General features: G+C 32.0%; 1 protein-coding gene, 1 long non-coding RNA gene and 2 other non-coding genes across 4 annotated transcripts; 1 reads left to right on the top strand and 3 right to left on the bottom strand.

Moving 5' to 3' along the window:
- Nucleotides 1–475: 475 nt before the first annotated feature.
- LOC133673613 (small nucleolar RNA snoR99) lies at nucleotides 476–583 on the bottom strand. Its single transcript, XR_009835026.1, has one exon. It is a non-coding gene; the product is annotated as a small nucleolar RNA snoR99 (small nucleolar RNA).
- A 200-nt stretch (nucleotides 584–783) lies between these two features.
- On the bottom strand, nucleotides 784–911 carry LOC133673607 (small nucleolar RNA SNORD14). The gene has a single exon (XR_009835020.1). It is a non-coding gene; the product is annotated as a small nucleolar RNA SNORD14 (small nucleolar RNA).
- A 4013-nt stretch (nucleotides 912–4924) lies between these two features.
- Nucleotides 4925–5656, bottom strand: LOC133672253 (uncharacterized). Its single transcript, XR_009834825.1, has 2 exons — nucleotides 5539–5656; nucleotides 4925–5426 (listed from the first exon to the last, which is right to left on the bottom strand). It is a non-coding gene; the product is annotated as an uncharacterized LOC133672253 (long non-coding RNA).
- A 9130-nt stretch (nucleotides 5657–14786) lies between these two features.
- Nucleotides 14787–23762, top strand: LOC133672348 (crossover junction endonuclease EME1B). Its single transcript, XM_062092734.1, has 12 exons — nucleotides 14787–15099; nucleotides 15179–15334; nucleotides 15433–15506; nucleotides 15986–16168; nucleotides 16252–16405; nucleotides 16510–16619; nucleotides 16772–16947; nucleotides 20132–20195; nucleotides 20304–20422; nucleotides 20588–20677; nucleotides 21445–21559; nucleotides 22867–23762. The coding sequence occupies exons 1-12, from the start codon at nucleotides 14859–14861 to the stop codon at nucleotides 23044–23046; spliced, it is 1662 nt and encodes a 553-aa protein (XP_061948718.1). The 5' UTR covers nucleotides 14787–14858; the 3' UTR covers nucleotides 23047–23762.
- Nucleotides 23763–24358: the final 596 nt, after the last annotated feature.

Here is a 24358-nt window from a genome sequence, read left to right as displayed (position 1 = left end):
AATTTAAGAAATCCAAAATTGAAAGTCTAGGATTAGAATGAAAATTCACAAAACCCTAATTTTTAAGGATGGGAAGGGATGGCGTGTCCTTCAACCACTCTTCTTCTTCTTCAGCCAGGATGCAAATCCGATTTCAATCTCGGTTAGAATTTAGGTTCAATTTCATCGGCTCATTAATACAATCACAGCAGGAAGCAAATCCAATTTCAATCTCTGTTAGCATGCAAATTTCAACAGAATAAATTAATTCTAAGCTCCAGAAATTTTCAAATAAAATGAAACCATTCAAGCTGGAGCATTGCAATTTTTTGGAAAAATGAAAAAGAAAAATAGGTTGATAAAATCCCTCAAGCCCCCACGAAGGCAAAAGCTCTTTGGCGGCCACTGCGAATGTTATGAGAAACAAGCAGCCTTTGAAATTAACATCATTGAACTCAATTACAGAGAAAGAGTAAAAAAATTTGAATAATTAAAATAATATTCCACCCTCTAATGATCAGCAAGAAACCAAAGAACACTGCTGACAAAGTGAAACGGATGGATGTAAATTAAATATCAGGGACTCTTTCACCCCCTAGAGCACTCCAAAGTTCGCTAAAGGGGCAGACGAAAAGTCCCAAAAACTGATAAATCTGATTCAAGTTGCAAAGAAAATCAAGCAGCTGGGTCATTGTGTAAATTTGCAAAATAATCGCAAAACTGGATCAAACTCTATGATAAACACATACAATCAAAAGATGATAAAAGATTCAAATAAGAAATGAGAAAGGGATAAAGGAAGGGGGGCTCAGACATCCAAGGAAGGAAAGATGCAGCAGAAGCTCTCAAGCCTTGGGCGAAAGGCGAAAGCTCTCAGGCGGCCACTGCGAATGTTCTTGAGAAACAAGCCTTTGGATCTATCATCATCATCCATTCATTAGTATATCCATAAAACAACCAGGAAACAATTACATAGAAAATTGAAAGACTAGACGGGTTAGGATGGATTAGCCATTTTTATACGGGGGCAGCGCAGAGGGTTTGGATTTTTTAGGGTTTGTGCGTCATTGTCTTATAGGCATAGCAGTGAGCCGTATTTTTTTAAAATATTAAATATGTTTTTTTAAAAAATTTAAATTAATATTTTTCATTATTTTAATGTATATAAAAAACTATCATTCGAAAACATTTTTAAATAAAAATTATATTAAAAATACTTTATGCCAATATTTCAAGCACGAAATTAAAATGTTTGAGATTTTTTCTGTTTTTTCTTAATATTTTTAGCTTGAAAATGAAAATATTAATTGATATTTTTATTATTTTAGTATTAAAAATTAAATTAAATTAAATTAAAAAATATTATAAGAAGCACCCCCACAATCTTAGACCCACACAGACACAGCCCAGATAAAAGTTGTGTAATGGAACCATCTAAACGCGGTGCTGCTGGCTGGAGTTCAATAACCTGGGCTGGGTGCCCCTATCTGTTTTCAATTCTATGGGCTCGTTTCACATGTTTTTATATATATATATATATATATATATATATATATAATTTTACCATGTAATTGCTTTATCTTATTTTAAAATTATTATTGTTTTTTTTAATGTAAAGAAAAATATGCAAGTGTTGAATTTTCTATTTGTAAGTGAGGAACAAGACATGTAATGTATTCGAAGTAAAAAATCAAATTAATTATCAAGATATAAACATTTTTTATTAACTAGGTTAACTTAAACTATGAATAGAATAGAAATATGAAAAAAAATTATTAAAATATTTATTTCATTACTATTAAAAGGGTATTATTTAGATACTCTTTGTAGTATTAATTACTCCACTTGAATATAATATAATCTAGAAATAAAGATATTTTGATTCTAAACCAATTTTAAATAATAACTTAGATCTACTCTTGATTAATTTAAAAATTCAATAAACTACTTTATTTATAATATTTTAAATTAATTAATTTAGAAATAAACTAAAATTGTTTTGTCTTAAAAAAAAAGGTCATGCCATAGGGCAAACCTGATCTGAATTTGCATGTTTGGAAGTGTGGTTATGGTTGCTTTTCAAATAACTTTTCATGCCAAAATATATTAAAATAATATTTTTTTATTTTAAAAAAATTATTTTTAAGATAAGCACGTCAAAATGATCCAAAACATACAAAAAAATTTAATTTTTTGAAAAAAAAATTTAAATTTTTTTGAGGACGCGATGTAACGCTAAAAAGCCTTAGCGGCCACGTGCACGGGCTTTTTTTTAATCATAACCTTAGGTCATCTGCTCTTTAATTTATTTATTTTTTTAAAAAACTAAGTATACAACAAGTTGTCCGTTGCAATGATGGTTAGAAAATCAGGAGGGTTTTTTAAAATTAATTTCTCAACCCATTTTCATACAAAAACACACTAGATACCTCAATAAATCAATCTTTCAACTCAAAATTAACGCCTCTAAATCATTTCAAAAACACAATATCAAATTTTTAAAAAAAAATCTCTCGAGTTTGATATACTTTTTCAAGCAATAAGAAATTTTAAAATCATTATCATTGAACTTTTCTTAACAAATGAAACATCAAACTTGATCATTTTGGTTGCTAGAATAGCGAAAAACATAACTTTCTCACTTCTTACCCTTTTTAAGTGAATTTAATGGGATGAACATAGAATTTAAGGGATACAAGAGTTACTAAAACACCATATATTTTATTGTGAAAATGAGGACCATATCCATCCACATCTACTGATAACAAAATGCATTTTTAAAGTTGTATTTTTATTCATAATATATATAAGGAAAATTATTTGTTTGTGTGTAAAACATAACGACAAGTTTAGTCTCTACCACAAATCGTAGAATTTAAAGAATATATAGAAAAGTTCACGATAAAATTATATATTTTATAGTGAAAATGATAATAATATACATCCACATCCAGGGACAGAGTAAGAAAAATAAAATCAAGAGGGGCCAAATTAAAAAAATTATTTTAAAAAGGGTTAAAATTTCAAGGGAGGGGTTGGAAAAAAAATTTCTTGCAGGGGCTGGGGCTCCTGTCAGCCCCCGCTGCCTCCATCACTGTTCACATTTGATAACAAAATGCATTTTTAAAGTTGTACTTTTATTCATAATATTTATAAGGAAAAGTATTTGTTTTTTAATTATTTTTTATTCTTATTTAATTTAAGAAAATAATTCTTGATATCTTTTTTTTTCTATTTAATTTAGTTATCTATACCAATGAATAAATAAAAATCATATAAGAAAGACTAAAGCACAAGTAACACAAAACTCTTTCAAATAAAGCTACCACATGAAAACTTTAATTTAAAATTTTATTATCAAATATTTTTTTAAATAGCCTTAATTTTGAAATAAAAACTAAACTATGAAATATTTTCTTTTCAAGTAGTTTTTTGAAATAAAAACTAAACTATAAATACATTTTTTAGTAGTTTGTTGAATTAATTAGACATTCTAAAAAACATTATTTATATTAATCTTATGTCTAAACTGAATAAGAATAAATTAATTCTTAAATTAACTAGAAAAAAAATCATTAAAAAGAATATTTGATCTTCTAAATTAAACATGGAAAAAACAAAAACAAAACTAAAAAAAATATTTTCATAAACTAAATAGAAATAAAGATGACTAATAAAACAAATAATTTTCCTTAAATTAAAATCCTCTGCATTAAATTCAAAAGGGAATCAGTGCATTCATCACCATCTACCGACAAGGCGATCGATAACAAAATGCATTTTCAAAGTTGTCATTTTAATCAATTAATTTTGTCGATATATAGCATATATATCACAATCTTCAGACGTGAATCCGAATTTTTTGACAAGATAATTGACAAGTGTGATAGAGTTTTTGGTAGGTTTTTTTTCTCAGATAATCCAGAGTTTTGAGCCCTAATAAAAGAAAAAAAGGAGGTGCGGCATGCGTTTAACAATTCCAGGCCCATTGTGAAAAAGCAGCACAGACACCACGGATTTAAGGAATTTAATTAGTTATTAATCTATCCATATTGTAATGGGAACAAAACAAAAATACGCCAATGTCATAGCTTCATTGTCAAAGTCACTTGCTATTGTACTCCATTCACTTGCTATTGTAATCCATTGATGGAACAAACACTCTTGAGTGATCTTAATCGCCAGCCGGGTGATTAATTTGACTGCAAAGGTTGTGACAGAGAAAAGGTGTTGTATTTGGGAATCAATCTTGTAGCATTTGTGTGAGGATTAAGTGTCCATATGTATGTAATGCGGGATGTTCTTCATCATCATCATTATTTCTGTAGAAGATAACCTAAATTGTTAAAAAATATATGATTTTATAGAGAAACTTTTGTATTCCTGTAGACGAAAGCAATGTGACTGATCAAAATACGATGAACATAGAATTTAAGGAATGAACATGCATGGCTATAGTTTGATAAGCATTAGTGTTCTCCCTTGTATTTTAAACACTCGAGTTTTAAACAAAAAAGAAAGAAAAAGAAAAGGTAAAGAAGAACATACACTTTCAATTCAAAGAAAATAGCAAATTAACATGAGTTTTATATGCAGTCTGTTCGGAATCTAAGGTGGCTTCGCCTGGAGTCTCTAATTCCATCGGTTTTTATATCTTTACAGGTTAAAAGATAGATTTAATTATATTTCAATGCATTAATTTGTTGCACCTCAGCCTCACCATTGAATCTGAGAACGTGACTTGATTTCAGTCTAGCAATGTATTGAAGATTGATCCCGTCAAAATCCCTACCTGGGATGTCACTAAATAGCACATACCCCTGGCAAGCAGCAAGTGCAACCACATTATCATCCAAGAAAAAACAAAAACGCAGAGCAATTCTCAAGAATCTATCTAGGAGTAGCTCAAACCAAAGAATTAAGCCCTCCAAAGACACACAAAAAGGGAGAAAAAATAAAAGTGTGCTTGGATTTCATATCCAAGGTATTACAAGCATGATTGATACTTCTGTATCTCAAGTTACTGTTAGTTCTCTTTAAGCCATGATTTATAACCTAATTTACAAAAAACAAATTTCCATAGACTAATTAAACCCCTCCTAGTGCAATATTCTTTGCAAGTAACACTCCTAAATAACCATGTCCTAATACACACACACACACTGCAATAATTGTCCCTCGATCCTATATATTGAACTGTATGTGCTAGCTAGCTCAAAACCATAGTAGAAGTGTATGATGAGTACTCGTATAGACAAGACTCTTGTCGAAGCTCAACCAGAAATTTCCATTTTTTTAGTTGTGGATTGGAGGCTTCTTTCTCGCTGGAGTGTAGTCCATCCCAACCAATTCCTCCACGTCTGGTAAACCATTTTCTTTTGATGGAAACATATCATTTTGGTCCTTTTTCTCTGCTCCGTGGTTGCTAGCCTCTCGCAAAGTCCTTGCTGCTAGAAATATAGGAGAAGAGGAATCAATTAAGGAATAGTTAATCTACAATATCGAAACTTCAACTCTAGTTGTATAAAGATCGATTGTCAGACATGGAAATTAGTTTACCTCTAGCACAAGTGGAAACAAAGCAAAGAAGGAAAAAGGCTACAAGAACAAGATGATTGCGTGAAATCTTTGCCATCTTAGGACTTCTTTTTGGTTTATGTCAATATCTTGTTTTCTTTGTGTTGCCTCTTCAAACTGATCATCTCTTATATAGAAGTGGATTGGTACTTTGATGCCTACATGCTTGGACATGTGTTGCAGTCGACTGTGACCTAATTTTTTGTAGTAATTCTACGTGAGCAAATGTGGTCTTGTAAGTGTCAAAATCAATGTCTCCCTGCTGTCTCTGCATGAAAATGCTAGCATAGACAAGACCGGCCTCCTGTTGAAAGCTAGAAATGTACCAGTTGACGGGGGTCACTTTTAATGCCTGTGTGTTAGGTACCTTCTATCTTTTCTCTCTTAATTTCTTGATTGTTTTACTTCGGATTAACTTATTTAATTTCATGCAAATTAATATACGTAGATGTTCAAGGCCCTTTGCTATAATAAGTGGGATTTCTTTCATATCTTTCTCTCCTTTTTTTGTCAAATCGAGATAAAACACATTCAGCAAAGGCTGTTTCCAATCACACTTCAAGAGATGAAATATTCGTCTTGAAAATCCCATTTGATTGTTTGCTGGGAAAGAAGGGTATGATTCCGCGCAAGGAGACTTGTTTTAGCTGTGAGGTGCTGTGCCACAAGAATCTGCTAGAGCCTAGGATCATTCTTGAAATTTCTGCTCAAGATACTGGAAACCTTGCAAGGTAGTGATTGTTAAATGTAGCTGAAAAGCATGATAAGATAGCCAACGTCATAGAATTTAATTAATTGTTTCATACTATCAAATTCATTATAAAAAAAAGAGAACAGAAGCTGTGTATCACTTTATGTTGATTTTTAATTAATAATGGCGCAAATCATCTAGGCCCAAATGGCAATAATTGCATTTGTCTTATTTTATTTCCTTGTATTATTCATTTGTTGGCAAGCTTATAATAGAGAGGGAGGCAGCAAATCATGGTGTAGAGGTGAATTGAATTTATTACAGTTTAGGGATCAGGGAACAGCTTCAAGCATGACAGATTTCTGGGCCCTAGTTCTTGTATACCGAAAAGCAGACGCTAGCTGCATTACCAAATCACAAGGAAATTTCCCCTCAAGTGGCAAATGAAATCAGCGCATAAAAGTTAGCTAACATGACAGTGTTAAAAAAACGCCTAGAGATTTAATTACTCTTGTTCATCGATCTGATTGATTCAACAGAGATTTGGATTCTTCTTCTTCGAGAAACCATGCATTAATCAGTGGAGGGAGAAAAACCGACATTGATGGAGGCTATCATCATTTCTAGATGAGCTGATCAGCTATGTTTGTACAAGAAAATCACGTGAAATACACTCTGGACTATCTGCTTCAGGGAACCCTACTTGCACTCATACACCAAGCATGTCTAATCTTCCAAATTACTACTTGATCTGCGAATTAATTTTTACTATGTTTAATTCTCTAATTCTTACTATACTATATTTTAAAAATATTTTTGAAAAAAATTATATTTTTTATTTTATTTAAATTATTTTTTTAATATTTTTAAATTGTTTTGATGTGATAATATTAAAAATATTTTAAAAAACAACCTAAAATTAATTACAAAATAACTTCACATCCAAATCATATTGCATTACACAGCGCATTAAAACATTACCTAATGTGTATTATTTTAGTTAGCAGACAAACACGTATTGGAGAAGTTAGTGTTTCTTTTCTGTTTTTTTTTTTTTTTTGTCGGTTCATCAGGAGATCTAATTACGAGTGGTGGACATTATTCATAATGGAGAATAGTCCTTTTGCATTCCACTTTTTCGATTTTTTTAGCTGCATCGCAGTGGAGCCTAGCTCTTTAAATTATTATATATATAATGATAATATTGCATTAATGGATTACTTGACTTTCCATTTCTTTTTCGTAAAAAAGATGTTCTTTTAAGCTAAATAATATTACTGTATTTAAGTTAGGTAGAGCTGAGCATTTCCGGTTCGGTCCGGTTTTGAACTAAAATAAATGATTAAACCGAATTTTTTTTTTATTTTTTGAACCGAACCGAAAATCCGTTCAAACCTATTAATTTCGGTTTGGTTCGGTTCGGTTTTTTTCCCTTCCAAACCAGTTCAAACCCAATGGTCCTTTCTACTTCTCCTGCAGCTGCGTACAACAGATCCCAAGTTGTTGGAGGTGAAGATCCATTCGGGCTTCCATGGCTAGACCTTTGTCTACAACCGCACCTGCGTCTAACTGTACATAGCGTTGATTGAGGCAATCCAAACAAAACCCAACCCTGTAAATTAGGCAAAAACCCCAAGACCCAAACATTAGCCCCGAAAAACATAATCACAAAAACCAGCAAGTTGTCCTACTTTAAAAAGAAACATAAAGGAAGCAATATCTTAGTTTTTTCGGTGCCGCAAGAGAGGTCATTTCTCTTGAAAACATCTTCAAGGGTGGAGTGAGTCATTTGACGAGTTAACCCGGTCATGTAATCTTCTTCATCATTCTCTGCCTCAGTAGAGCTAACCACAGACTCAACAGGAGAACTAAGATCCGAAGAAAACCCAAAGAAACCAAATCCATAAGAGAGGGGAGGAAAATCAAAGCAGAGCAGAGAGTAAAAGGAGAGGAGAAAAATCAAAATAGAGAGCAAAGTGAGAGTAAAGGGAGAGAGATGTAGAGAAGGGAGGGGGGCGGCTGATGGTCGAATGTTACTCTAGGGTTAGAAAACATTGTATTTATACTTGCTTTTTTTTAAGTGTTGGCTGGTTGAACCGGTTCGGTTCGTTTCGTTCAATTGGTTTCAGACTTTAGAAACCGAAACCAAACCAAACCGAGAATTTTTTGTGATTTTTTAATAGATTATTTTGGTTTTTTTCGGTTCGGTTTTTATCAAAAAAATAACAAAAACTGGTTTTTTAAAAAACAAAACCGAACCAAAAACGATTCAAACCAACCGGTTTCGGTTCAATTATTTTGGGAAAAAAATCGGTTCACACCAGTTAGGCTCAATTTTTGCAGTTTGACTTGGTTTTTTCGATTTGGCTCGGTTTTTTTAGTTTGGCTCTGTTTTTTTAGGTTTTTTTCGGTTTGGGTTCAGTTCGGTTTTTTCAGTTTCAGACTTATAAAACTGAACTAGTCAGTTTTTTCAAAATTCTAATCGGTTTAATCGAGTTTTTTTCATGGTTTGTTTTTTTTGGTTTGATCGGTTTTTTAATTTTTTTCTCACCCCTAATTTAAGTTCACCAATGCTTTGTAAATGGAAGGAGGCAATTAAGAGATTAGAGTTTTATTAAAATCTTCAATTTTTTTTTATAATGTTTCTAATTTCATTTTAATTCTTTGGATATGTATCATTTTATAAAATTTTTATTAGTTTTCAGTCTCATCATTCAATTTAAATTAATTAAAATATTATATTTTTCAATTTGATTCTTATTATTTTGATTTCTAATTTATTTCTTGATTTTTTTATAAAAATTAGAATTCCTTTCAATTTCACCCTTTAATTACAATATTTTTTTTCTATTTTTTATATCAGTTTTAAGTCTTGTTCCTTTTTAAAAAAATTTATCATTTTACTAAATTGATTTTTCTTGTTTCAATTTCACCCTTCAGTTAAATATAAAATTTATTTTTTATTTTTATTTTAATGATCATTCTTTTAATTGCTATTTTTTAAAATCATTTTGTATAATTAAATTTTTTTTTCAACTTCTTCATTCCATATATAAGTGATCATGAATTCGATTTTATATTTTTTCAGATTAGATGTTTTAGATCTAATAACTCGAGTCACATATTTAAAAAATAAACATATATTTTTTATATAAAAAAATTTTAAAATTCTTTTTATTTTTTTATCATATTATTTCAATTACGTGATTATTACCGTGAATGTGGCAAAAAAAAAAAATACAGCTCCACGACAAATCATGGACACCGATGCTAGTATATACTACCAAAATGCCATAATATCTTTCAACAGCTTGGACCTTGGTGATATTTTGCATTAATTAAGAGTTAAATCGTACGTATTCCTTTGTCGTCATTTTACAGTGATTTTAAGATTTCCATTTACAATTGAGAATTTAGAAATGAAAACTAATGTCTCAGTTGTAATTAACTTCCATTTCCTACCAGCAAAGTAGGATGTCATGACAAGGTGAGGGCTTCTACAGCCACGCCCCTCCCTCCTCGTAGTTATCAGATATGGCTAAAATTCTGATCTAATCCAAAGTTCATATCAAGAATTTACAGAGATTATCTCAAAATTAAATTGTTTTTATTAAAAATATTTAAATGGTATTATTTTAAATATATTTTTATTTTTTTAAGAAAAATAATATTGTTTAAACAATGATTAAAAAAAATCTAAAAGTTGACTTAGCTCGGTAAAATTAGTTTTTTATGTTTACTAGTGTAATAAAAAATAAATTGAAATATACTTTTCAGTTTTTTACTATATTATAAAAAATAAATTGAAAAATAATGTATTAATAATTTAATTTTTTTTCAAGTTTATTGAAAGAATAGGGACTAAATCTAACACATAAAACAATTGAAGGAGGTTGAAATTGAAAAAAAATAATCTAATTTTATAAATTATTTCAAATAAAACAAATAGTAATCAAACGAATAGAAACCAAATCTAATATATAAAAAAATTGAAAAATGATAAAATTAAAAAAAATAATTTAATTTCATAAATTATTTCAAATAAAATAAATAGAAATAAAAAGAATGAGAATATAATCTAATAGATAAAAAAAATAATTAATAAAAGGATAAGAGAAAATAAATATTAATAAAAAAATAAAAATCAAAATTGATATAAAAATCAAATTGAGTCAGATTCTAAAAAATGAAATTGAAGAAAAAAAAACATACAGCAATCAAAAGATCAAGGATCAAATCTAATATAATCAAGAAATAACAAGATATTTTTTTTAATATTTCATAACTTTTAGAAAATAATGTCTTTCATCTGAAAATAAAAAAAAAATTAATTTTCAAGAAAATATTTTTTTTATAAAATAAACTGGTATCTACAACCCATTTTTCACTGCTCACAGAGAGTTGGGGCCCTTGAATACTTATCAGAAGACAGAAACCTAACAATTAGAACCATCCAATCTACTGAAGTGAATCTGGCCCACTAAATGGATGGGAACAGGGGAGGTTGGGCTTTTTTATCACTAATAGGAGAAGCTGCTTTCTTCATTAACAAATATATATATATATATATATATATATATATATATATATTATTTTTTAAAATTTATTTTTAATATCAACACATTAAAAAAATAAAAACACCAAAAAATAGTTGAATTTGAAGCAAAAAAGATTTTTTAAAAAAACTCCAGCCGAAAAAAAAAACCCTCCAAACACCCTAAAAAAAAGCAAGGAAGGATGCCATTAGAAAATTGCTAACTCAATAATCCAATTTCTGTTGTTGGAATTTGGATGACTAATTCATGGTAAACTCAGTGAGGATAATAAAGCTAATCCATACCTTTAATTATTTTTGTTAGAAATCTCTCTTAAAACCAAACTATCAGCTCAAAATAGAGCACGTGTCACACTTTCTTGTCAAGCTTGATCATTAATGAAGTTAGTTTAACATTAATTGTCCATTAACTTCGACTAAATTTGTATTAATCTCATATTCCAAGACCTATTTTACTTCGATCGATATTGAAAATGAGTGTTGGAGCTGAATGGAGCCGAGCTTCGATTATAAAATGGTTGTTTGTATCTAAAATTTCTTTAAATTTGTTGACTTAGTGACCACTGACGACGGCAATCTCTGTTCACAAATCATGCTTCGATCAACAAGTTGGTTTACCTTACAGACAATATAATTGATAATGGGAGCTTCCTGTAACCCATAGCCATGGCCAGCCTCGAGATATAAAACTAGGTGGGAAGTTTGTGACCACTCTCCATGGCCTGCAGCGAGCTCCACACCCTCTTTTTCGATATAACATCCACGTAGAGCCATAAATATCGCAATCAAAGAATTAATTTCATTTAATAATTTAAATTATTAGATTATATATATGAAGATATGATTTATATTATTCTTTAATACATTCCTTCAAGTAAAAGATATTTGGACTTAAAACTTGCACATGTTCATACTATTTTATATTTAATTTTTATTATATAAATAAAAATTATAATATTTGAATTTATAACAATTTGATTATTAAAACTCTAATATTATATTAAAGAATCAATTTAATTCAATAACTTATACGTGAGATCAAATTTTAAGAAATAATTTCAATTATTTTCTAATAAATAAATGAGTACGATGCACCTGTCTATCATGATTAGACGCGAGAAGAGCCCAGGATTAGGCTTGAAAGTGATTCTCTGTGAAGCTAGGTAACTGGTGCTGAGAATGTCATGGTCTGGCATGAGCCGGGTTGTTGGAGTCCATTCGATGGTCCATCACGTGCCATGCAGGGTGGATTGGGAGAGAGCAGCGTTGATGCGTCTGGGTATCAATTGCTTTGCCTTTTGGACTCATCTGGGTCCTTTATGGTTCTTGGACTCGAGGAAGGGTGCGAGTAAAGATCACAATAATGGTGGCTGTGCTCGGCTCTTGTTGGGTTGTAGTTTTAGGTCATTTTCAAGATTATTGTAGTTATTATTTTCTTGTGCTATTGGGGACAGTCTGAGAGGTACAAGGGAGCAAGATCACATGAATGTGTTGCTCATCAACACTACCTTGATGTGGACAAAGTTAGGATGGCCTAGCAAACCATGGCCAGAGCATTGAAATCTCCTCCGGTCAAAGTCGGCTATTAGTCTCTGTAGACCAGTTTAGATTTAGCGGGAGGGTGGAAGAACTGGAAACAACTTCCAAGCAGTATCAACGAGTAGAAAATACGGTGTTTGTTTTTATTACTCGAGCCAAAACAATGTTCAACCATTCAAGAGATGGAAGGCTTTGTGAGGGTCCGCCGCATTGACAAAAATTGATAAATATAAATAGACATATCGATAGAATGTTTTTGTTGATAGATTATAGTTAATTTTTTTAATTGAATATGCCTTCTAGTATTCATCGGTAAACATTAACGAAAATACTCATTTTATATATATATTAAAGGAATTACAATGAAAAAGAAGGAATAAAAAAAAAACAGAAACTATGAAGTATGATAATGTGTCATTTTTACAGACAGATTTTTATTAAGGATTCCTCACTTCAAATAAACAAAATTACCCCTTTTTTATTTGAATTTAATTTGAAAATGTTAATTTTTATTGCATATTTTTATAGCATATGTATTTTGTGTAGGTGTTTACTTGTTTTATGACTTTTTAACATATAATTTTGTTATATGAATATATGATTTGTACATGTTAGGATTTGTTTAAGATTTTATAAAATTGTATCTGTTTGTAAGTTGATGAAATTTAATTTGAATTTGTGATGAAATAAATAATGGTTTTTTTACGAGTCCGATTTATATTTTTTTTAATTTTATTGTTGAGTTAATTTTTTTTTTGTCAATGTATAAAAGTTTAAATTTATATAGAAAATTGATAATGAATTAATTGTACTATTAAAATAATTTGAATAAATCTGAGTTAAACCAATGTTTTATTATTTATTTAGTTTAGGTAATTAATTAATACATGTTATCATCAATATTCTATATAGGTTTGACATAAGTAATGAATGATCATTCATGGATGTATCGAGATTCACCTGAAGATGATCGTTATATAGAAAATGGATGATCATTCATAAATTATTTTTAATATCAGTACATTAAAATAATTTGAAAACATATAAAAGTATTAGTTTAAAACAAAAAAATAAAAAATTTTATTTTTTTTTAAATATTTTTAAAACATAAAAATAAACTGGCTTTAAATATTTTTTTATTGTCTATTTGTTTAAAAAAATAAAAGAGAAAGATTTGAAAAAAATGATAGCGATGCTACGATTTTCCAAGAAGAATGAGAAAAATTATGATGGAGAAACTGCCACATCAACCAGAAAAAAAAAATATATGAAAAAATTGCAAACACGTGCCTGCTCCATGTGAAAAATCAGACGAGCTTGGGCCTGTAAAGTGTAAACTCAAACTCTCCGCCAGGTTTTTATTTCCCTCAATTTTGTTTAAAAAAACGTAGACGTCCGGTATCATTTGAATTTGATAATTAAAAAATTGGGATTCAAGTTTTTAAGCAAAAAAATCTAAATTCCTATTATTTTTCATCAAAAATATATATATATATATATATATAAAACATTTTATAAATCTTTATAACCCTATTTCTAACAACAAAACATATTTTAATCACTTTAAAAATTTAAAATTAAATCATTTAAAAATTTCATAACTCCTATCTATTTTAATATATTTTCTCCGGTATCACTAAAAATATAAACCATTTCTATTAAGTTTCTTTCTCAAAACTAAATTTTATGGTACAAAAATTAAAGTTATTGGTGACAAGAATTTAGACATTTGATAACTTTATTTTTTAAATTTTTTTTTTGGCTACTTTATTTTTTTTTCTTAAAATTTAAGGACTAAAAAGTAAAATAAAATATTCACAAGCCACTTAAACAATAACACATGAAAAAGAATGTTAATTTTGTCATTGTTATTTTAATTTTTTTTTTTACATTATTAAGAATTTTCTCTTGTAAAAAATGACTTATTCTTTAACCCTGAAACAATTTTTTACGACTCATGCATGCAATAATATGCAATCCAAATGAAAAAAATCTTGTAGAGGCAATAACAAAACTTTGGAGGACCAAATTAAAAGAAACTAAACTTGAATAATCACATTGAAATAAGTATAAAATTTGAGGAACCAAGAAAGGAAATTTATGCAATACTATTTACAGGAAAAGTGAAGTATTTTATTGTTTTTTTAATTAATATTAGAAACTGTTTGGAAACACGTGCAAATCGTATTTTTAAAAATTTAATTTTTTTTATTAAAATTTAATATGATTTGTAAGTTTTGGATCGTTTTAATGTATTAATATTAAAAATAATTTTTAAAAAATAAAAAAATATCACTAATATACATTTTAATATAAAAAATTATTTGAAAATCAACCATTAGCATACTATCAAATATAATCTTAAATTTTAACAATAATAAAAAAAAACTAACCCCTAAATATAAAATCAGAAAATAATAATATTACAGTATCAAAACTGTTTTCTTGTATCCCGCGCTTATTCGAAGACACTAACCAAACCAGTAACAGTCTCTCTCTCTCTCTCTCTCGTGTTGAATGTGGAATCCGATAATCCTCTCCGATGAAGAAGAAGAAAACCAAAAAACGCCACTCCCATCTCTCCCTAAAAAACCCCGAACCCTACCCGATCCGACCATTCTAGTCCTCGACGTCGATGACCCGACCCCACACAAATCTCCCTCTTTCGTTCCCGAAACTCCATTGTCCGATGTCTCCATCGTCAAATGCACTTTCCCCCATATTAGGGTTCCCGATTTTGATTATGAAACCCTCTCTGGTTAGTTAGGGTTCCCAAGTTATCCATTGAAATGTCGTTTTTATTTGCAATTAATTAGGGTTTTGTTCTTGTGTGAAAGGAAATGCTGGATTGATCTGTTTGGAATCCGAAAATGATGAGCCGGATAGTGCGAAAAACTGGAAGGAGAAGACGACTATGGATGCGGGTTATGATGAAGTGCAGGAGAGAAGAAGATGGAGTACTTCTACCAACTTTGACTCAGTCGATTGGCTTGGTAAAATCAATGTTGATTTAGTGGACCATGCTATTAAAAATCTCTTCGATGTTTAGGTAAAATTTACGGATGCTAACCGAAGATATTTGGTTTATCAGTGGATGCTAATGTAAATCAAATGTCTGGGGTCAGTTCTTCGCAACCGAGTCTCTCACAAGATGATATCTATCAGGTAATCCCTTAATAACAATAACATATTGCGTTTTTGTTTGTAGTTTATTTAAGGTCGAACTTGAAGATTGAGTGGGATTGTTTTCTTACGATTTATATGAAATTGATGTCATACTAGAAAATCTTGATGATAAGATCAATTTGTATTTTCTGTTTTTGAAGTCTTAACTTCATTTTTCTCTTTTCTTAAAAGTATCTGTAAATTGAAGTTATGTTGCTTGTTAATTCTGTTTTGATTTATCAAGTTAATTAAAATGGATTTTTCGAAGCTTTTTGTGAGAAGTTTATTAAGTTCAAAATAATTAAAGCCAAAACTCTGTTCGTGTTAAAAAGCTAGTAGTGATTTCTGCTGTGAGCATATGAGCTTTTCCACTTTAGGATACACTATTCTAATCAACTTGTTTTTTTTTTTTTAAATCTAGTTGAATATGTGTCTCAATTTTCTGATTCACATTAGCTTAATTATTGAAATTGAACCAGATAGGCGATTGTCCTGAGAAAGAAAATTTTAGCATGGAGCAGATGGCTTGCACCTTGAAAGAGAAAAGGAAAACTAAAGTTAACTCTGCCAGGGAAAATAGTGCAGATGAAGCAGTGGGAACGAAGAATACAAAAAAGGATGAAAGAATTCGTTTAATGGAAGAAAAGAAGCTAAAGAAAGAAGTAATAATTTTAGTAATGTTACTCAACTTATATAGTATATGAGTTTATAAATTAAAATTATCTAATCAAAATCTGCTGAGCAGCAAGAGAAGTTGCAGAAAGCAGCTCTAAAGGCTCAAGCAGCAGAGTTGAAAAAAATGGAGAAAGAAATGCAAAAGTGGGAAAAAGGGAAGTTTGCTCTAAATTCTATTGTTGCTGAATTTGACACTAGAGTAATTGAGCATGGCTCAGTGGGAGGTAAGGATTATTTTTTTCTTGTTCAATATATTTCTTCTTTTATACTTCAGTAGATTCCTTATGCTAATATATAGTTTTCTGAATTATCTACTTTATTAGTATAGGACCTCTGCTTACCAGGTTTGCTGAGAAGGGCCTTACATATCGCGTAACATCAAATCCAATTGAAAGATCTATTCTGTGGACCATGAGTGCTCCAGAACATATTTCTCAGGTAATTAGTGCAGTAGATTTTGAAAGTACAAGCTAATTACAAATTTGCAAACGACATACCTTGCCAGTTTCTTTCAAAATTGTATTGTTTTTATGCATGCACTTCTCCTATCGTTAAATTATTACCTATATAATCCTCATTATTTAATGCAGGTTTCTCGTGAAGGAACTGACATTCAATATGTAGCCCTTGTATATGAAGCAGAAGAGTTCTGCAATCTTGTTATGAGTGAATCTCTCCTGGATCATGTGTCTTCAGTTCGAAGCCGTTATCCTTCTCATACAATTTGCTATCTCACAATTAGGCTGATGGCTTATGTCAATAAAAGGTGAGCAATTGGTGAAGTTTAATTAATGTAAATTTTTAACATCTTCGTTCTTTCCATGTTTGATGCTTGTCTACTTTCTGTGAAATTTTATGCCTTGTTTCTGCTTCTATGATTGTGTTGTCTCTGTGTTTTGCATGTGGAGGGATAGTCATGTTTATCATAGCTGGCCAAAGAGACATGGATTGTTCATCTTGTTTTTTTGTTGTTTTTTACCCTAGAAAATCAAGATTTAATAGATGAGGTCATAAAAAAAGTAGAGAACTGTGAATCCAAATTTATTAAAACTCATTCCAAAAACGTGAGTTCTTCAGATTGATTAAATTTAAATTTGAAGCGGTGAGCAATCACTTGATTTGCAGAATCAGAAAGGAATGAAAACTATTTAAGTTTGCAAATCTGACTGGAGACATAATTCAAAGATGTGTGTTTGAATATCAGGAAATTGATTTCATTAATAAAATGGTGAATTTTGTTTTACTTGAGAAGCCTGAGTACTTATCTAGAACCACATAATCAAGCATTGAAGCACAAATCTCAATGATACAGGAAAGGAATTAAGCTTAATAAAGGGCTGTTATGGCAGTGTTATTATAAAGTTTTGTGGTATCATACAGTAGTAGCACTATTATGGCTATTAAGGGCTTGTTGTTGCTGGTATCATACTGTAGTAGTGCTACTCAAGTAGCACTCTGTTCAGAAATTTCTCCATCTTATTTAGTAATCTTTTTATCATTATGATATGCACCTTCCCCTCACCTTAAGCAAGTGAGATCCCCAACCCCCCCACACCCCCCCCCCCCCCCCCCCCCCCCCCCGGGCGGGCATTGAAAGTCCAAAATACAGTAGTTTTTGTATTTTGATACTAAATAATATATTTCTGTGAGTTAGTAAATTTTTTAAATAATTGATATGGTAAAATATAAGGTACAAGTACATAAGTTTGGGTCCTGGTGGATTTTGTGGTGGGGGGTATCTTTGCCACCTTGGTCTGACAGGGACAACTTCTCCTCAAATAGTCAGATCTGGCTAAGTTTCCATCTCCAAAGGGAGAAAAACTACCATCCAACCTCTCGGAGACCTTCCAGATTATTGGTCCCAAATGGATTCACCTCGTGGTTTTCTTCCAAGCAAAGGGCAGCATCATGTTAGGCGCAATAACTATGAACGCTATGCCATTTTCAACATGTTCATATTCAGGTCCAAATTTTCAGTAGAAGATATGTGGAAAAGATTGCACATTGAAGAAGCGACTATCATCATCCTCCAAGAAATAGATAGTGTCTTCCACTAATCACCATCCCATCCTCAACACCATCTTATGACCCTTCACCAGGTTCCACTACACATTCTTGTTGATCATGTTATTGGAACACATCATCCACAACGGGAAAAAGTAAAGGAGACAGCAAATCACCTTGATGCGACCCTCTAAAACCTTCACACCATATTATTTTTTATCCTAATTGACAATCAATGTAAATACCACTATTTAAACATATTTCATAATCTGCTTCATCTATCTTCTAAAATATCTCCACTCCTAGAAAATCCCAATTTACACTGTCATAGGATAGGCCTTCTTAAATCCACATTGAAACAATACCCTTTGTCATCTCTAGACTCATCACCTTTTCGCTTCATTAACTCCTGATTATGCTTGTAGAATCTCTGTCCTCCATGAAAGTGCTTTTGTAATGCTAACTCTCATCAGTCAACACAAGCCTGGAGAATCCTCATAGCCAAGACTTTATAAACACCTGGCACCAAAACTTGTCGGTCTTAAGTCCACTGTAACTGAAGAATCCACTTGGGAACCAATGTAGCAAGCTCAAGTTAGCACTTCACTGACAATTCTATTGCAAAATGATTCTCCACAAGCTCTCTTTTCAGAGATGAGGCCAATCCATATCCTTGATAATTTTTCTAGTGATGTCTCCAATCGAATTCCTTAATGATCTAGCCAACTAGGTAATCCCCTCTTAAATCAGGTCCGGGTTTCTGACCATTTCAACCTTCTCCTATCTTCCAAAGGGAATTGCAGTCACCATCATTCACTTTCCAATTTATCTAATTGTTCTCCTTTTAGCAGAACACTGCTCTTTCAGCCACACTGCTCTTTCAGCCACAACTGACAATGAAGACCTCAACATTTCAATTCTTCAATTTCTTTTAAAGAATAGCAGCCTCATAAAGTGAATTCAGCCCACCATCCAGACCAAGGCATATTTTTCTAAGCAAAAAACCGTGTATTGGTTATCCTTGGCCTTTAACTGATCCTTGTAATTTGAACAGATTTAGCAATCTTTACCAAAGTGTAAGTTGGAGAGAGAGCCTTCTCGAACTCTGCTTTGAAGCTGTTGGTAAATACAAGAATCTGCAAAACCCATTTCATGTAATCAGTACCCCAAAGTGCTCCTCACCAGAGTCTGGATTATTAACTGATCCCCAGCCTCAAAAATTAATCTCCAGATTGTCATCTCTGTTTCTCCACTCAGCATATAATTTTGGCGATGACCACTCAAGGAGGTAAGAGTGTTCTCTTTGCCTTAATGTCCTTGCCAGGCTAAGGCCTTGTTTATGGTAAAATGTGAATGGATAACAAGAACTACTCTCTCTTGGACGCCATTTGGTGGGTTCTATGGGTTAGCTGAGATCCTTGCTACTGGAACAATGCGACTTTCTTCTCGCACTCTAACAAATGAAAGAAGGGCAACTGAGATGGTTTGGCCATGTCCAGCATAGGCCACATGTAGCTTTGGTTCGGAGAAGTGATAAGTTGACAGGAAGGACATGGGGAAGATGAAGTTAAGATAATGTGGATGGAAGTGGTATCAGAGGATCTAAAACTATTGATATTGAAGTAGATTTGGTTTATGATCCACGTAGCCAATCCCAAATAAGTTTGGGATTGAGGTTCTGTTGCTGTACTCTCTAATAAATGCCAGCTACATCTAAAAAGAAAGTTGCTTCATTTGTGTAGCAGTTTCCATCTTCTCTAGCATTTTCGTTTACTTGATAAATATGCTGCAATGTTTGCTGCTGCTGTGTCAAAATGGAAATCTGTGATTGTACTGAAGCTTGTACTGTCTACTTTAGTGTTTTCTGCTATTCTTTATGTTGTTTATTTTTTGATAATGTTGTAGTATTGTATTGCTTTCTAAATTGGATGTTGACAATGTATTAGGGGAAAGGAGCAGTACAAGCAGCAGGAAAATGATGATGGTTGGAGATGTCCATCTGTTGAAGAGGTCAGAAGACAAGCTTAAAGTTTATACAAGTCTAATCACTTCCTGTATTTTCATAATAGATGTTTGGAAGGCATTATGAAGTTTAATAAATCGCAAACTTGTCTGCAGGTGCTAGCAAAGTTAACCACACATTTTGTTAGGGTACATTATAGGCTGTGCACAGATGAAGCTGAGCTTGCTGATCATGTCTTTGGTTTGACACGCAGCTTGGCATCTTGTCAATTTAGGTGCTGAAAATTATTTTTCTGTTGTCATGTAATCAGCTCAACTTGTAATCACCATCACACATTTTTTTATTCTTTTTGAATCACAACTCCTCTATCCTGCTTTCTTTTTCATAGTTTAGCTGTTCAATTTTCTCACTCTTTCTTCTGTTTTACTTTTAATTGCAGAAAGAAGTTAACACAACTATCCGTAAATGCTAATGGGTCCTTTATCCCTAAAGACTTCATTGACAGAAATTTAATAAAAAAGAGTCCATGGTGAGTAATATTTTTTCCAAATTATATTAGTGACGAGCCTGCTTGTGTACATATTATCGTATAACTCTTAAAATCTATAAAATATTGCTTATGTAAACTATTGAGTTCTGTTTCTCCAGTTGTCAATTGTTTTTATTCTAGTACATTTTTGGCAAGTCTACTTGCCATCCCATTTGCATTTTTCAACACTTTCTGTAACAAAAAATCATGATGTTTATTTAAATATGCATGTGCTGATATTCTTCAATCTTCATGCTGCAGTTTTCCTATTATCATGAAAAAGCGATTTGCATATTTGAATCTAAATTCAAATTGTTTGGAAAATAATTACTTGAGCTGATGCATGACAAAATTACAGCGCCATGATGCTCCTCCTTTCCTTTTTTCCCCCTTTACCTTCCACCAGAGACTTCAATGCTGAAAAATACTGAGATCATGCATAAAAACAGAAGATGCAGAACTGGAATGAGCAGAGAACTAGCAAAATTGAAATATTTTTATTAGGTTCTCCTTTTCAGTTTGATATGGTTTTGTTAACAATTAATCAGTAATACTATAAAAGTGAGTCAAACCGACAAAATGTTCTTGAAATATATCAAGTTTCCTTTGTAAATTCATCCATAGATATGAAACTGAATATAGTATCAATTTTAGTTTCAAATCTAGCTGAGTAGTATATTGGAATGTTGGCTTTCCTTTTATATTTGCCTCCATTTATTTTCTCTGTTGCAATTGCTGTTGTTTGTGATTCTTCTATCTGCATTCAGGTTAAAGGCTTTGGTAGCTATTCCAAAGGTGCAGCCACGGTTTGCTATTGCTATATGGAAGAAGTACCCTACCATGAAGTCTCTTTTGAGTGTATACATGGACCCTAACAAATCAGTAAGTACTAAGAAAAGGCCACCAAAATTTTGGCATTAATGTTGACATTCAAGCTTTGCCCTTTATGTATATCATTAATGGTTTATATACTACATATTTTACTATGGGTTTTTTGCTACCATCCCTGTGAATTGAAATGGTCCATTTTGGATTAATTTTGGGCTTGGATTTCATTCAATGTAGTTGACACTTCCACCATCATGCTGTCTATTGTGACAATATATCCTTTATATAAAAAGAAACAGGGCTCTTTAACTGGTCAGAAGATGCTATTTATTGCCATATTAATTTCACTAGAGGGAGGGGGAGAGACTCAGAGAGCAAGGGAGGGGGTGTTAATCTCTATTCCTATATATGCAAATTTCTGTTTTTGCGCATGCATTTTGGTCTGGAAGGTCTGTTTACTATACATATACTGTTAAGTAGAACTTGTGGAGTTTAATAGCACCAATCTTTTTACTAAAGAAAATTAAAGGACTGGACCAAAATGTTTGCCTGTCAAGTTTTCAATTACCTAGTGGGGAGATCTTGAAAATTATAACATGGAAATATGTGAGGTTCAGAATGGGTGTGCAGGTTTCATGTGATGGGAGATGCTGACCCTTTATATAGCTGAAGGTATAATGAACCTTCTGATGAGTCAACAATAAAAAATAAAAAGAAAATAGAAAAGGCACAATTTCCCAAGGATGAAACGATTATATGATTTTGTGACCCCTTGTCCTGGAACATTATAATCAACTGTCTTCCATATCCTTTTAAGGGAAAAATTAAATGAGCTGACGAGTACTAGAAAATGTTTTGAAGGATGATCCAAAATTAAGAGTATCAATGAATGAAAAGCAACCTAGCAATTGCTGCATAATATCATTAATTTATAGACATTTATTTTGAGGCTATTATGCAAATGAAGTTACAGTGGTTGTGTTGGGAGTAAAGTTTGATGACAAGTACACTCATGCGCACTGCTCCAGGCATGATGTTGAATTCTTTAAACAAAGAAGGTGCTTGTTTCAATAATTCTGCAGGTCTTTTTTTTTGTTTTTCCATTCCATCCATTCTCTTTATAATTTTTTAAAATTTACAAGAAACAACAACCCCTTTTCATTGTCAAATGTAAACCAAAGGCAGAGCCAAATGCTGCTCTTGACACTGTTGGACGGCAGAATATTCCCCAACTCTCATTTGTATCCTTGCAGTGCACCAGTGTCTAGAAGATGGCCCTTAAATTGTGTAATTCTATTTTGTGCTGTTAGAGGTAGCTGCATTAGAATAACCGTACATTTTTCTCTTTTATGAAAATGTAGGTGCACGAAAAGGAATTTCTGCTTGAGAATCTGACCACTGAGGGTTTCATTGGTGGTGAAAGAAGAGTGGGTCAGATTTGTTCAAAGCGAGTTTACAGGATACTTATGGCTCAAAGTGGAAACATCATAACTGATAACGTTGAAGATGGTGCTGACTTTTTCAGAGACCACTCATCTTAAACAACTCCCTGCTGTTATTCTCGGGGATCAAGAGTAGAGGTTTCTATAAATCATTTATAATTTTTTTCAGTCATTCTTTCTTTATGAGGACAATTGATCTGTTAACTTCACTTAGGAAAATGACCTTCTTGTGGAAGTTCTAGTTGGAATACACTCCCTCAAGTGGCATTTTTCATGTGTCATGATCAGTCAGGCCTGTTGACAAACAGAGCAAATGAAATCCATCACCAGTGAAGGTGGGGAGATTTGAGATAGTTCTGTCTTGTTCTTGTCAGCAAGTTCTCAGACATCTTTCAACGCATCTGAAGGATGAGGCCACCTCACGGGTATTCTCTGTAGCTTTGCACTCGGGATAACCACTCTTTAGTGCGCGCTTATACTGGTAGAGTGTGAATATAGACACCAATCACTATTGCTAAGATCAGCTATATCAGAAATAGGTTTGCACTTCTTCCCAAGTTTCAACAGGTTACTTGGTCCTTAATAATCATTCTGGATTGTGATGTCTCGTCATCGTCCTGTCCTGGAGCCTACTGATAGATGACTACTGAAGTTCTCTTTGATTTGTGTTTTGAGGTGGGGTGTTTAGTTTTAACTTTCAATTGGTTGCTTGATCAATGGTTTCGATCAGGTTGGTGATGAGGGTTGGCCAAGTGCGTTAAGCCTGTTTGGGATATGAACTCCATTATTTATTCAGGTTCCAAATTTGATCTCAAGCCATGCTTCCGTTGTATCAGTTGTTTTCTTTTATCAGGAAGAAGACAATTCTTGTTGATGCAAATGGAGATTGAGTTCTTAGGAGCAGAGACACTGAACAGTTTGAAGAAATTATCAGATCAGAGAAAAAGTGCTGCGTTATTTGTCGAGGCAGCAGTTTAGTCTTTACTGTGTTTTTCACCACCCGCTTTCCTGGTGGCTGTCTTCTTTTTAGCTTCTGAGTTGCGGTAGGTCCCTCCGGCCTTTACCTAACATCTGTGGGGGCCTCCATCACATCAAACTCATCTAGAACACTGATAATTTGTGAACATCTTTATTTCGAATAGGGTCAGCCGCCACTGGATTGAGGTTTGGATTGAGGTGCGTAGATGTGAAAAATAAATTTTAAAAAATAAAATAGAAATATTATTTTAATGTTTTTTTAAATAAAATATATTTTAAAAAGTAATAAGTACATCTGTTAGTGTTATTGGATTGGATCACTCCCAAGAATATGTGAAAACAATAGTCGTCTTCTAAGGTGCCACCAAAGTTGAAGAGAGAGGATATGGACTGATCTTCAGCTGTCTTGGAGGGCATAATGACAGTTTCAATT

Source organism: Populus nigra, chromosome 14 (genome assembly GCF_951802175.1).
Source record: "Populus nigra chromosome 14, ddPopNigr1.1, whole genome shotgun sequence".
NCBI lineage: Eukaryota > Viridiplantae > Streptophyta > Magnoliopsida > Malpighiales > Salicaceae > Populus > Populus nigra.
Note: the sequence above shows the minus strand (reverse complement) of the source record. Positions and strands in the feature narration are given on the sequence as shown.